Raw genomic sequence first — 15,786 nt, 5'->3', positions numbered from 1 at the left:
TCTGTAAATGGACTAAAAAAAAAAAAACATTATGAGATAACGGGATGACTTGGTATTAATGAGAAAAAATATACAGTTCCATAAGATGAAGTGACTTAGGTTGTCCAAAAAAAAAAAAAAGTAAATAAGTAAATCAAACACTATGGGCCGAAATGATAGCCAACGAGGGCAATTAAAAATCTTAAATTATACGATAGAAAATATATATAAAAACAGCATAAAATATATAGTACAGAATAGTTTTAGTAAAACAAAAAAAAAATATTAGGAGGTAGAATAAAAGAAGATCTTAATGGAAAAACTATTAAATACAGAATAAATCTAGGGTGGTCCTTCTTGACCAAACTTCAAAATGTTTGAAAAAATACGCCTTTTCCTAGAAACCAAAATAGAGAATTCAGCGATACTCCCAACAGATCATTACGGTGCATAGACTTGCAAAAAGAAGAACAAAAATGAAGAAGCTTTGCAAGTAAGTGTTTGTGAGAAGAATAAAGAATACCATTTGGATAGAAATAAAAACCAACAGGGGCGACTAGAAAAGACTTCAACACATTCTGATTATCAACAAAGAACAGTTGCAGTGGTAGATGCAGAGCATGCTTACGGAAATTCTCAGAAATGGAAGAGCTGAAGGAGTCTCTGGCAATAAAACAAACGGATGGATCCTCCTTCTCAAGATGTGGGATCTCAATCCAATCCCCTAAGTGAAAGCTGATTACTGATTTCACGATTTCTGAGCAGACCAAATTTCCTCCCCTCCCCCAGAATTGCCGCTGGAATATTTGGCACGTGCTCCCTGCCACGTGTATTTCACTCTTGGCATATCAGAAACAGAAAGATTGAAACACGCAATTGTTTTTAATGCCTCGTTTGAAAGACCAAATTGGTTATCCTGTTTGAGCTGAGCCCTGCAACCTAATTAAGCTTCGCTATCCCATTTATTTTCACACCCACGTTAGCTTTTATGATAAAAAAACGAAAAAAAAATGAAAAGAAATCCTGAAAAGGTGATACAATCTGCAGTGAGACTTACCATAGCGGCCAGAAAGGAGTCGTCCATCGCCCGATGCTTCCTCCCTGTATTGAACACTGACGAAAATGGAAGATTTTTCACTGGCTTTAATTTCTTTATTTTTGAGGCCGCGTTGAGCTGAAACATACAAAGAAATGATAAACTTAAAATTCTCATTCAGTTAATCATGACTAGTATAATCATTGTGCAAATATTACAAAGCAGCAGTACAATCAAAGAAATCATCTTTGTGATAATTGGTATTTTACGTATGATTAGTATATTACGATGTTACAGTAAATAACCTCGGCATGCAGAGATATTACAGAGACAATATTTGGGTTCAACCGAAATCAGCAGATTTCAAATTACTGAAAAAAATCACTTCGTGATTTTTGAAAGATTTTCATAGTATTCACCGAGCCACAAGTTCATGATTGACAATCTACGGCATTTTTCACTGCAAATCCAAATGCAGGAAGTCATTGACCCTATGGAATAATAGTGACGTGGATGGGCAGAAAAAAGAAGAAACTTACACATTAGTGACGTTGATGGTGAGAAAGAAGAAACTTACATTCGAATCTGTAGATCGTATTCTTTAGAAAATGCATCAGAGGGAACGCTGTTCCACGGTAGCAGAAGGAATGAAGAGAAAAAAAAAGTTCTCTGAGTTTAAAGTTCAACTCTGAAGGGATGTTAACTACCCGCTGCAAGTTATAACAAACCGAAATCAGAGCAATGCCATTTCTGATGAACCTTGGAAATATTTGAAGAAAATGCAAGCAGCAGATTACTAAATGCCTACGGGAAAGAAGGTGAGTCACCTCTAACAGCATACCAAGAGTGCTCAAAGTTAATATTTTCCTAACCCCTTTGAACCTTAGGAAACCATACGACATTTTCTTAAACCATAACATGCAAATGCCTTAAACATTACGAGCAATCCTGGGTGGAACTTTTGGTGATTCCAAAGAGCAGGGGTATGTACGAAGAAGAATAGAAGTTGGTTCGATAGGTTTGGAGTTGAACGTGCACGTATGTTGACCACTGGCTGCTCGCGCCCGGAAAAAATGAGAGAAAGTGAAGGTAGGGTGGTTGCCAGTTCAGTGAAGCAGCGTCCATAGAAATTGTACAGAAAGGTACAGACAGCGAAAGCAACTGTAGGAAGTCAGAGGATCGTCCATCAAGCGAGTAGCTCCTGGATTCAGCAGCATTCTGAGGGAGGTTTCAGTGCGCCAACGCGGATGTGAGAACGGTACTCAGAGGTGGGCAGATTTGGGATTTATAAAGTGGTTAGGAGATGAGTAGAAGAAAATGATGTTCAGAATGAAAAAAGAATACCAAGCGCTTTGGAGGGTAAAACGCTGTGAATGCATATGCCAATTTTACATATATTCACATATGCATATGTTTATGCCAAGATAGGTTAGACGTGAAAGTCAACTCAAGAAGAGAAAATTGATTTTGTAGACGAGCTGGTCAGCAAATATGAAGGAAAGTGAGACATTGGGGAGGAAAGGCAGGATTGTGCTTTAGTAGTGTTAAATTTCATTAATTTTTTTCATCCCGCATGAGAATGGCTGGAAGGTCGGTGTTTAAGGTCATAGATATAGAAATTTGAATCATCAGAATACTGCAGTTTTGTGAATGATGACGAGGAATGGAGGGTGCTGTCTTCAGTAAAGTTGTGAATGGAATTGGGTATTAAGGAGAAAAGACTGTTGATGTATAAAAGTGTCGGGGAAAGTACAGAAAGTTGATCTCAACTTTCCGGAATTGAGAGGAGCCAGATGAGAATAAAACCATCCACCGCAGCATGCAATGAATAACCAAGAAGCTGTAGGCCTCTCTCCTATTCTCTGGAAGCGGCAGCTTGAAAAGAAGGCAGTGATACACGACTTAATCAGATACCTTGGAAATATCAACATGCGATGCTCCAAATGTTTTCAATGCTCTGTGTCTAGCGACGAGTTAGGTTAGGTTAGCGAAGAGGTCTGCTACTGAACAGGAATGGTGGAATCTGTATCGACGATCATTAACCGATGACTCTCGAAGTATCTGGTTGTTAATGACCTTCTCCATCATTTTCGACAGCATTGGGATGAAAGTATTGGAGTGATGATATGATGGCCGACTTTCCTCTATTTTTTTGGAACAGGATGGATACAAACTCGATTCCACGCTGCGGGTAGATGACAGAAGTAAGACTGCTTATTAAGCCGGTACTTATAATTGGTGTTCATTCTGCAACCGAAATTCTTAGTGCAACTATAAGGAGGCAAAGATACCATCTGAGACAGAGAACTCATTAGTATCAAGGCCATTGAGTATTTTTTGTCAGGAAAGATCAGAGAGCATACTAAGGAGGAGGGGTTCTGGAATGGTGGGAAGATTTGACTTCATCGTCTAAACAAAAGTGGGAGTAGAATATTGATGCCAAGTGGTCTTCCTTATTGTATGTTGCCATTGCTCCATCAGGGTTGTGTGTGTGTGTGTGTGTGTGTGTGTGTGTGTGTGTGTGTGTGTGTGTGTGTGTGTGTGTGTGTGTGTGTGTGTGTGTGTGTGTGTGTGAGAGAGAGAGAGAGAGAGAGAGAGAGAGAGAGAAAAACTAGAAACATAGTAGGACAGAATTTTTACCTCACGCACTTAGCAAGGGACCAAAAGGCTCGACCCTCATCTGAGCTGAAGGAAAGCTGAATGCATTTGTCTTATGCAAAATCTGCTTTCGATTTGTTGATTTTTTTTTTTTGCTGTTTTTATGAACTATCACATTTATGGAGTAATAAATGGCTTGTATATGTCTGATGGCCTGAATCCAGTGGTTTTGGAGTTAAATTCTTGGAGAAAACTATTTTTCACTGAGAGTTAGCAAGTGCAAAAGCAGGGAAACTAGAGATATTATGAGGAAGCAATCTTAGCATGTGTCTAGCCACCCCTGGGACAAACGAGTGTGACTACTCGTTTGTCCCAGGAATGACTGTGAAGAGCTGGGTACAGTTTCCAAGTTTCGAATTTGAATGGGCAGCTAATAGCATTATGTAAAAGTAACTGTGACCCAAGGGAATGTTGAAATGCATGTGCCCGAATGCCCAAAGTATCAGAAATAAAGGGAAAGAGTTTTGAGCATTGGTCAGCAATGCCCAATTATTGTCATCGGCGAGATCTGGTGTCAGAGAATGATGTAGTTACAGGGAAACAATGTAAGGATATCGTATTTTGAGAGAAAAATATCCCTCTTCCTGCTCTATTCTGGAATAGAGCAGGAAGAGGGATATTATTAATGATAGCTGAAAAACTGCAGCCAAGAAGAATATAAGTTAAGGAAGATTGTAGATCTGAGTAAAATAGTTCATTTGAGGCGCTGAAACATATTTGAGGCGCAGGTGTGAGACAGCGTCTCAAATATACCAATAATAGAGGCCAATAGGACAATCTATATAATCTATATTGTTGTTTGTTGCTATAGACCTGGAAGATGTGGACGACATGCATCAGTAGATTAGCACAATGTATGCAGACCGAGCGATTATCATGGCAGACTTCAATTATGGTGATGCAGATTGGAAGGAGGAAAGGGTCCAGCAAGATAGAAGTGGGATTTATACAGTTACTAAAGGATAATTACCTAAAACACTACGTAATGGAGGGGACTGAGATTGCTAAATCTGGTAATAGCATCAGAAGATCTATCTGTAACTGCACTGGCAACTCTACCTCCGATCGGGGGAAAGTGACTGCAATCTTGTTCTGGGAGGTTGCTCAACATGTGGAAATTTCAGTCGAGAAGGGGTTTATGTGAAACAACAAAGCTGGCAATTATGACAAACCGAGGAGGCAAATTGGAGCAGTGCCATGATATAACAAGCGACATGGAATGAATGTCATTAGTGCATGGGGAGTGATGAAGGATTGTTTGAGCGAGGCAGTATCAGAGTGCATACCCCGAGTCAGGAGGATAAACCGAGTATGAATTCAGTGGATGACTAGCAATGTAAAACAGGAGCTGAAAAAAAAAGATGATCAGCATGCTCGTGAGAAATATAAATCACAAGCAAGAAGGGTAATATTTAGTATGGTAAGGAAGGCTAAATCGGATTTTGGGAATGAATAAACAGACCAAAGTAAATCCAAAAGAGTGTTTTGGCTATGTAGAAAATAAGAAAAAAAAAAGATTATGGAAAGATAACTTTGCTCAATGCTGATGGTAAGAAAGTGACAGAAGCAGAAGAAATAGTGGAGTTGCTAAGTGATCACTTTGTATGGGTATATCATCCACAGGTGGTGACTTTGCAGTTAGTGATTGATGTGAGAATTGAAGTAGATGAACTGGAGGTACTCAGTATATTGGAAAAATATCGATATGAATACAGCGATGGGCTTGCATGGTATGTGTGCTCATATGCTACGGGAATGTCCAAGTGAACTGGCAGTGCTTCTGATAAAGTTGTCTAATCTAAGTCTCAGCTCTGGCAAGGGAGTGGAAAGGGGCTGAGATAGTTCCATTACATAAAGGTGGCTCCAAGGCAGAAGTAGCAAATTACAGAATAATTATTATATCTAGAGTGGATAGTATTTGAAAAGTTGGTTAAAAGCAAATTTCAGGAATGAATTGATAGAAATAGGATACTCTATAGGGGGCAGTATGGCTTTGTGAAAGGTGAGTCCTGCCTCAGTAATTTATTCACATTTTATAATAATAAGATGACAGCAGAATTGGATAAAGGAAATGGCTACACCATAAAAATGCAAGATTTTGCGAAGGCATTTCACAGAATACCGCATGGAAAAATATTACATAAGTTGAAGCAAATGGGAATGGATATGAGGCTGGTGGCATGGATAAGGGGTAGCTATAGACAGACATCTGTACTAGGATCACTACTCTGTGGTTTGTATATTAATGATATAGCGGATGATTTGAGGGATGGGGAATTCAGTTGTTTGCTGATGATTCAAAAACGGGATTGGCAATAGTTGATAAAGGTGATGTAGATATCTTGCAGAATTACTTAAATAAATTGGTAGTATGGGCAAAGGACAATGGTTGTCAATTTAATGTTGTAAAATGTAAATCATGCGCTTTGAGATGAAAGGGTTGTATACTTTTTATCCTATTGATGGTACTAGTTTACATCAGCACATGTTGTCTAATGTGCACAGATCTGATCACCTGCATTGCTTGGGGACCAGGAGGCGGTGGAGAGGATTCAGAGACGAGTGACCAAGATGGTGACAAAGTCTATCCTCATAGGAATACTCCCTGTGAGGATAGCCTGATTGGTGTGAGGAGTTGCAGAGTTTAGCTGATATGTAGAGGACAGGGAATGTGATAGTAACTTAAGTTTTTATTGAAAAATTTCTGAAATTTACTGAAAAATTTCTTTTATAAGAGTGGCACAAAAGAAATTTTTCAGTACATGGGAAGGTGAAAAACAAGAGGTCACACTTGAAAGGTGTCTAAGAGTGTGGTTAGTAAGGTTTGTGCGACTAGATTTTTTACTTGGAGAGTAGTTAATGAGATGGAATGGATTGCCAGAGGTGGTGTTGAGGTCCCAAAATCGAATACGTTTAAGGAGATATGAGTCTTTTGACTCCATGGAGTACCTGTATATAATAATAATAATAATAATAATAATAATAATAATAATAATAATAATAATAATAATAATAATAATAATAATAATGGTATAAGGTGAGCGAGAAGGTGGATGTTTGCCTCGAATAAATTGAGTTTGTGAAGCATTTTTACCTTAGACTGCTTTGGCACATTTACTGAAAATCACGGTTTGGATAACGTCAGGTGTTTTGGATGAAGTGGTGAAGAAGGGCATTCATTCGAACAAGAACTGTTTCGCCTATTAGATCATAGCAAATTCTTGGGTCAAAAGAGCGGAAGCAATAATCAGACCGAGGAAAAAAGACAGAAATTCCCAGGGCTAGATTTAAGGGTGTTCTGATCCTCACTTATAACTTTTAAGAGGCTGCCTCTACTAAGTAATTTTAGGTTATCCATAATGAAGAGGACCTTTCAATGTGAAGCCATAAACTGTACGGTGATTACTTATACGTAAATCTGGCCCTGGAAATCCCGAAGGTCATCTCAACTGGCCTCACTCTAATGCCACACTGGGAGAAGGACGATCGGTAGTGGGAAAATATAGACAAGGTTATGTTCAATTGTCAAAGAAGAGCTATCATTCGTCGGTGTTTCTAGAAAGAGAAAGACAGCTGGTTAAGAAAAGGTCCATGGTGTTGGGCGAGTAATGAAAGCTATTTGGAATTCTGTTTGGTAGATTGCATCATTAATAACAGCAAACAATTCAGCTTCTCTTTCAGCTTTTTCTTGGAGAAGGAAAGCGTGACCAGTCGAAACCGTGAATGGTGAAATATCCAAGGAATTTTATTTCGTTGTTTTTTGTTAGAATGCGTGATCAACTTTCAAAAAGAGACAGAGAGAGAGAGAGAGGTCAGCATAATCATCAGAATTAGGAAAGCGGTAAGGTAAAAGCAACAAAATGAGGCAAGGAAATCTTGAGCCAAACCAGATCATAAAGTGGATTACAGGGTTGACCAGTTTCCTAGATTTAATGAATCACCTTAGTAGAAATATTTCATCTTAACTAGACTCACTTTTGATAGACGGAAGGTAAGTAAAACAAATTCAACACTTATTTGGAGATCTTAAAATCCTTGATAGAAAAGCCATGTGATCTGAACTACTTCGGAGGGCGTTTCAATTATTCTCTTAGGCAGGTGAAAACCTACTTTGATATCATCACGAATACTTAATATCTCTACTTAGAGGATCTTGCATTGAGTTTTGTTTTGTTTAAAAGAAATAAATACAGGAACTCTCTTCTAGCAGAATGAAAGCAGTATTAGTATCTCGCCTTTTTCTTAACGTGATAATTTGCAACGTCTCTGATGGACAAGTAATTTGCCACGACAAACCTGATACAGATTTGTACGATAGCACAGTCAAGCCCGTCATCACTTGAAAAAAGAGTGGCCTACCCACCAGTTCCTGTCTTCTGTGTCTCTGAGTGAAAGAAAAAAGTTTGTTGATTGAGATCAAGGCTCAAAAATGATTCAATTTTTTTTTGTCTTTTAAGTTATGTTTAATTGACTGACATTATTTTAAGTAAAGTATTATAATGAATACTAAAATGGACCTTTGCAACCAACTGAATTTGCGAATTACTCGAAAAGACCTCTTTCATTCAATACAATAATTCCTAGGGTTCAGAAAAACAAAACCAAACAAGAAACTTACTTTCGCGTTTGCAGTGGCGGAACCGTTATCAACAGGCAAGCCGGCTTGTCCTGAAAACAAAGGTGAAAAATATCTTAATTTTTATGTTTACTTACTAAAAACAAAAAATGTACAAATTTCATGTTGTACTTTTTAGATTTTAATATTCACAAACACTTATACAAAATCTAAAATTTATGTTCAAGACGCATATGGTTATCAGTAATAATATTATCATTGTGCGAAGATCTGCGTTACCCATCATTAGATGGAAATGCGTTTGTGCATTTCAATTGGCTTTTGAATCCGTGTAATTTTATACATTTTTGTGCAGTTTCTAGATGGGGAAATGTACTCATCTGGAAACATTAAAATAAAACATTGCGGCCCGAATGTTAAACATTAACTGACGCTTGAGCTCAAAAAAAAAAAAAAAAAAAACAGCAATTGCTAATTTGCTAGTTAAATTTCCAAGCCACTCACCACTTGCAATTCTATCTGGACAAAGTGGAATCTCATTGCTGTATTTAATCTCTGGGATTGATTTCATTTTCCCCCCTCAACCATTCCAAGTGGTTAAATAAAAAGTTAAGTTTGCTTCAGCACGACATTAGTCGAGAACAAAAATATTCTTTGTTACTTGCAGGTCAAATTTCACAGAAGGAATGTCCCTGCTGTTGGATTACCGCATTTGAGTGCATCGTGAGCTGCGCTCATGCAAAAGAAGTCGCCCCTTGATCCCACGGTGCACCTGTTTGATGGCACACTTGGAACTGTGTGTTGGGAGTCGGTAACACCCTCCGGGCTACGCCGAATTACGTTAATGAAGACCCACTTGCGAAGGCAGAGGGTGTATTCGGAATTACTTGACACACAGAGAGAGAGGCGGAGCCAGATAATCTTTCTTGAATAATTAGCAACGAGGGTAGGCGACCTTTCAATTATTTACATTTTATGATGCATATTGAATATCTTAATGAAGTGGAGAAAAGAAATATCACGAGAACTGTCCGAAGACAAAAATCTCCTTGTAGGAAAAGAGGACCCATAATTTTCTTGGAAACCTGATCTAAACCGAGGGTTGGTAATCAAGGATATATTTTTACTTCAGAAGTATTATATTACATGGCACAGCATTGAGCAATAGTTAGATTTTTTTTAAAAACTTAACTACTTAGGCAATGATTTGAGAAACGCAGTACGGTCAGCTGAGATACCGTAGTCATATCACTGATTTTTTATTTTATTTTATTTTATCTTTATTTATTTTTTTGCTATATGAAAACCATCAACTCTATGATCATCTTGCATACATCGTATGCCTTATACACAACTATGGTGTAGTCGTCACTCACGTTTTTTTCGCCACTAGGGAGATTAAATGTAAAATTCTGACAGAGAGATTATTATTATTATCACTCAGTCTATTTACAGTTATACATTTGCAGTCTCTTCGAAGAGTTCAGTGCTAAATGAATCATGCTGTAAAATGGTCGGCTACATTTTGTTCCGATGTAGAGTCCTAATTTCTTACACTATCAGGAACTTCAGGGACAACTTCAAGAATCCTAGAAAAAATATAACCTTCTTTCTACTTTCCTTCCCAGCAATAAACTCTCATCCAAGATGTATAAATCGTCTCCACTTTCCCTCTGATGTGTTTACCTGGTTCCTTGTGGACAAGAAGGACATTTAATTGAGAAGAGACTTCAAGAACATCGATCCTACTCAGGTAAGCACCCCACAAGTTGAGGTTCTTATAACTGAATCTTCTAGTCCAAAAGCCGTCTTTCGAATAGATGCTGTTTTAAATTTGCGCTCTTATTCAAACAGAGTGCCGAATGACTACTTGCATCTCTCGAACTTGATTCGGAATAAGTGGATTTCCTTACCAAAAATTCGGAAAATCGTAACCATAACAAGTGTAACGAATATTTGTGTGTTAACTTTATAGGCTAACACGTGGCCTATACTCATTCTTGCTTCCGAAATTCATTGTGTGTTGTTCTTCTACCTTTTAGGAATGTCACTTATACTGAAGATTATCTTTACATTTCCTATTAAGATATTTGTTCATATATCAGAGTATCTGTCAAGTGTTTCATATTCTGGTTTCTATGTTAAATATCTTTTTAAAACGCGGTGTGCGTAAATATTTGGTAATCACTGACCTGATAGACAAACGATCCGAATCTATGTATATCAGAAACATTCAAAGAAATTATGTGTAATCAGTAATAAATAAAAAAAACCACTGAAAATCTGTCGCGATTATCAGGCTGTCAGGGCTGAACGAGATCTAATAATGAACATTCTTATAAAATATAACAAATTAATCGACCAAAGTTTTTGAACAACGACACTCGTACAAGAAGCAACTGTTTACAGTAAAATTGTTGCCATTCCCTGTGGAAAAAAAAAAAAAAAACTTATCTGGCAAAAGTTAATATAATATCAAAAATCATCTTTATGGATGTTTGTCCAAGAAAACATAAACGTTTGCTGAGGAGCGTTTTAAGTGTGTAGTATATCTCGGGTGAGCTAAGGATTAGATGATCCTGAAGCTCTATCCAGAGCAGGGTTTCGGGACTAATCCTGAAGGCCAAACGAATTTTTTCAAGGCACTACGCCTCCACTAAGCAGAAGGGCATCTTCTACCAGGCAGTGAACACCTAAAGCCATTCACACCACTCGTGTGCCTACCGCGACATCTTAATGAACTTGCCAAAACAAACGTTTCTCATATTTTCAAGCAGGATGAATTGCTTTCCAAATACGTTCGTTGTATTTGTTTCAAATGCATCAATGAAGGATCAGTTTTTTAGTATTCTTTGGGTATTTTTTTATGTTTATGCTCCAGTCGTAGTTGTGATAGTTAAAACGTCCAATGAGTTTAATAACATTTTTATTAAATTTAGGAGATGGGGATTATCAATTGCTGATTACTCTAATCCCATCTAATTTCATCCACTGAAAACTGACATGTTTTCAGTGATAATTCATTACGAAGATCATCCTGGCGGTAACAAGAATGCTAAAACAAATGCATAAATGGGAATTTAAAAAGTTTACCTCCCGGTTATGTGAGCGCTACTTTTTGGTTTTCACTGCTTCGTCGACCAAAAGAGGCATCCGGAAAGAATTCAATTCCCCAAACGGCTAAAGAATATATGAGAACTGTTAATCCTAATCTTCACAGATCTCTAATAAAATAACTTATTCGTTCCATTTCCTTGAATAGACAAGATAAGCCATTGTACAGACACCCATTGCTTCTTTTTCGTGGCATCAAATGATGGAGTTACTCAAATGTCTATCGGAAAGATTTAAACGTTTCGCAATTTGTTTGCTTGGTTTTCTTCTAATTTAGAATCCAAAGAACAAACGAAAAGCATACAGGTGTGTATCTGGTAGGTTTCCAAGTGTGCCTAAGATGTTTGGCATTGCCAACGCCAATTTAACTTGAAAGGGAAAGAAAAAAATAAATAAATTTCCCGGAAGTTAATTATTGAATGATTTTCCTTTCCTTAATGCTTCAGAGAAGATGGGGGGTAAGGAAGTGTGCTTTCCCCACGCTGGAATGCAGCTCATACTTCGATAAAATGCCCTTCATTCCTGTCTTTCTGAAGTGATTTTACGCACACAAATTTGAGGTTGCGACAACAAGGTCACGTGGCTTTTTTTTTTTCCTTCTTTTCTGGAGTGTAGTAGTCGAGTCAGGTCTTGTTGGCGTGTGGAACAAGACAGTAAACAGAACCGCCCGTGATTCACCGAAATTTCCCAATCCCAACACCTTCAGATGCCCGAAGGAATGTCGCGAGGTGTATTATTTGTTTTGCTAGAAGACTGTCGTGATTTCTACCTGCGGGATTTCTTAATCTTAGAATTTTTACTGAATCACGCTGACTCACTACGCAAGTGTCTCTGCTAGACAACGAGGTCATACGAAATCTATTAATTATTATCACCTCTAACGAAGATTGCTTAATGTTGGAGTTTCAAAATGTTCTCATTGCATAACAATATTGAAGGTTCAAAATACTTCGTTTAAACCAGTTAACTTTTAGGGTCGGTCTGTTCAAACTCATCATTTCTGATCATTTCGTTGATTTCGTGGTTGCAACTTCTGTTTATAAGAAGTTTTTGAACCGCGTTCAACACATCTATTAACGTGCTTCTGTTTGAAACTCTCCTGGTGCTTTTAACGATCCCTTACAATCTCCTGATTACTAATCTCTTAGTTTTGAGATCCGTTAAGAATTATTCTTTGTTTCCTCCTTTCTTTTCATAGTGGGACTAATGCTTTGTTAGCGAAAGATATAAAAGATATGCAACGGCAGATAGCCTTCGATTTCTTGACCGACTGAAGATGACTATACTTAAAAAGGAAGTAATTATTCTCTCCCATTTTTTCTTTCTTTCATTACCTTATTTCCTTTTTAGAAAAAAATCGACTAGATTTTTTTTTTTAATTTTGTTTTTAAAAACTGATTCTTATCCAGAGGAAACGTGCTTTCTTTGTGACCTGTTCCATTCGGTACTTCTACATTTTCTAACTGCAAGTAACGAACAAGATGAAACTTTTCTTCTTTCGGCTACGACTTGAAAGAAAAAAGTCCAACCCGTTGTCATCATACTTTGTGGTTTCAGAATAAGTCACGCACGGTAGAATTTGCTACATTAAGTTGAAAAATTAAAAAGTAGAGAAACTCTAGATATAACGTGTATTCAAAAGCAAATCCACTGCCACCTTAAATACCGATCGCCAAAACATTCATCAGTGAGGTTTGGACGATCTGTTCAATTTCAATGCAAACAAAACACAACTTATACCACACAAAAAGACTTTTCTCTTCCAGCTTTATTTTTGACACCACCCAAATCCTCACGCATGACGAGATTTATCTTCTCTTTGGATATTCTAACCTCTAATCTCTCTTGGAACAAATACTCGCATATTACAAATATCGTCTTCTCTATCTACAAAAAATTATGTTATCTTTTTCGCTCGAAGCGTTACTATAACTCTAAACAATTTCTAAGTTTATGAAAATTACAAATCTGTCCGACCATTGTATATTGCTCCCTAAAGTTACCCGACTCTGTACACAAAAGGGCAGTGAGACTGATCAAAAACCCGTCACTCACTGATGCACTTCACTCACTTTTCCACAGACGCTCAGTTTCTGCTGCTTGCATCTTCCACAAATATTTCTACAGCCGATATTTCAGAATTAACGTTAATATACCCCCCATTCTGTCAAATAAGTTCAAATGCGTTCAGTAACTATTCAACACTCCCTCCCAGTGCATCTCCAAACTAGGAGAACAAATTTCTTCTCCTCCTCCTTTTCGTTCATCCCTTCCGCTGTGCTGTCCTCTGGAACGGTCTTCCACCACATGTGTTTCCCAAGGAATCCACAGCTTTTCAAGATAAATGGGAACAAATTCCTTCTTGCCCATCCATGGTACTAGAGAACTACAATTGACCAACCCCTCGTGAATGGGTTCCCCATAGAAATAAAACAAAATAAAATAAATCGAGACTAGGTTTCGTTTCGCTGTTTCAACCACAGGATGAAAGCAGCCTGGTTGGCCAAGTCGTTAGCGTATTCGCTCTAAAATAAACAGTTGGTTCAGATCCCGCCGAGGCTATGAATGTTGTAATTGTCTTTAGGTGGAAGATGAATTGCATCCCTTTGTTCGAGACCACCATAATTATGGATTGGTTACTCATCTCTTGCGAAAAGGACAGTGTCCTTTATTCTGGGATGACTATCGGTAGTTTGGTGTACTCAAGTTTTAGATGGTCTCGTCACGTAATGAACTGAATGCATCGTAAAAAGAAATGATGGATGCCGTTCTGTCAGGAAGCGTGAAGAAGGTTTAGTTTTCAGGAAGAGGGGAAGCAACCAGTCTGTGCCCTCATTAGGGAAAGTCAAGGTATGCATTACTACACGAACTCGTTATTCATTTGTCGCTTGTTTTTTTATGTGAATCCGAAACACGAAGGATTGCAAACCGATTATAAATAATATATTAACCTATAGGGCTAGACGGTCTCTCCTACCCCCTTTGACGAATAAAAGGCGTTAGTTAGCGGATTATATATTAGCGTGATTTTTGGATAATCCAGAAATCATTCTCTACAGATCTAGCATGGAACCTTTTTCCTCAAACCACTTTAGAGCGCTAATAAAGGGTGTGGTCTCACAATGAGCGATGAAGATCATCCGTCACTAAAACAAACATCTTTGCAGAGGATGGGATTCCAACCCACGACCTATTGGTTGAAAAGGGTAGGGTAAATGCTATCCCCAACCACATAACCAAGCAGAACGGTTAAATACTATGCACATAGTTAAACATGCTGTATGGATTTTTAAATAGTTTACCAGGTCTGGAATTTAAATAAATAGCTGAGCGAACATAAAAATGTAAAAAAAAATATGAATCTAAACAAGGATAAAATGAAATATAAGATATTAAAAAAATCATAAATATAACATTTTCGCATCTTGTGAAAAATTTCTTGGAATAAAATAATTTCTTGGAATCAAACATCTAATCTTCACTCATTTTAAAATTTTTGTGGAAATATTCAATATTCCAACAATCCGTCACTTCTCCGTAATTGTAAAAGCAAAACAAGAACTAGCTGAACAACAAGCGGCAACTTGCAAATAGAACTGCGAGAGAAAGATTGTGTTCTGAAAATACTGGACTTCAGTCTAACTATAAATGCAAAAGGCTGCAGCTTTGTTAGTTATCCCTAATAAATTCTTCCCCGAAATAAATGATAAAATGTATAAATAAAAATAAACAGAAATCAACATAAAATAAACATAAATAAAATCGCAACTAATCTCTTCCTGTATACATTATTTGTTAAAGCGTTCCCCATGTCTAAATGCTGTGATAGTGTCCAATAATTTTTGAGTTAATCCGGACAAATGGACCCTAAGACGAGATTTGTGTGTGTAACGAGGACAGTCGTTAGGATTTTGTAGAAGCATTTGACTTCAGGCAATTTAGATCCCAGCCTAGTTGGCCATAATAGATGGCAAATGCCCAATGCGCCGGGTTATCGACCGAGTAAATGTGGTTACTTTAATTAATTTAATGAATATTAAATTAAATATTTCATCTGTTTATTTATATATACACAGTGTTTTCTTTGATGAATAATTTTAATTTGTTTTATTTTCTTTTGACTTGTTAATATATCTTTAATTTTATCATGCTGAACCGTATGTTTACAGAAACATAATTTCAAAGACATAAAAATGCTTGCATTGACGCATTTAAACATTGTATATTACACATGAATGAATATTACACATTCCGCTTTGTTTTATATTGTGGTAAAATAACTTAACAAACTTTTATTTTAAAATAAATTAAAAATAGAAAAAATAATTGACACGAGATGTCGTTTATCAATTGCATGACATAATTGATGAACGATACCTGGTATCATATTTCAATTTCAAAAATGTAAAGTAAAGTGTTTGAT

At 37.2% G+C, this 15,786-nt stretch overlaps 1 protein-coding gene across 1 annotated transcript in view; it reads right to left on the bottom strand.

Moving 5' to 3' along the window:
- Positions 1–15,786, bottom strand: part of LOC150102127 (uncharacterized) — a 100,485-nt gene that overhangs the window by 27,276 nt on the left and 57,423 nt on the right. The window contains exons 3-4 of the mRNA XM_090399163.1: positions 8,292–8,341; positions 1,037–1,153 (exon numbers count right to left, since the gene is read on the bottom strand). Of these exons, the coding sequence (XP_090255289.1) occupies positions 1,037–1,153; positions 8,292–8,341 (167 nt within the window). The remainder of the gene's footprint in view (positions 1–1,036; positions 1,154–8,291; positions 8,342–15,786) is intronic.

The sequence above is a fragment of the Typopeltis vanoorti genome, chromosome 10 (assembly GCF_054136105.1).
Source record: "Typopeltis vanoorti isolate ZY-2024b chromosome 10, IOZ_Tvanoo_1.0, whole genome shotgun sequence".
NCBI lineage: Eukaryota > Metazoa > Arthropoda > Arachnida > Uropygi > Thelyphonidae > Typopeltis > Typopeltis vanoorti.
This window is presented reverse-complemented; position numbering and strand designations above follow the sequence as displayed.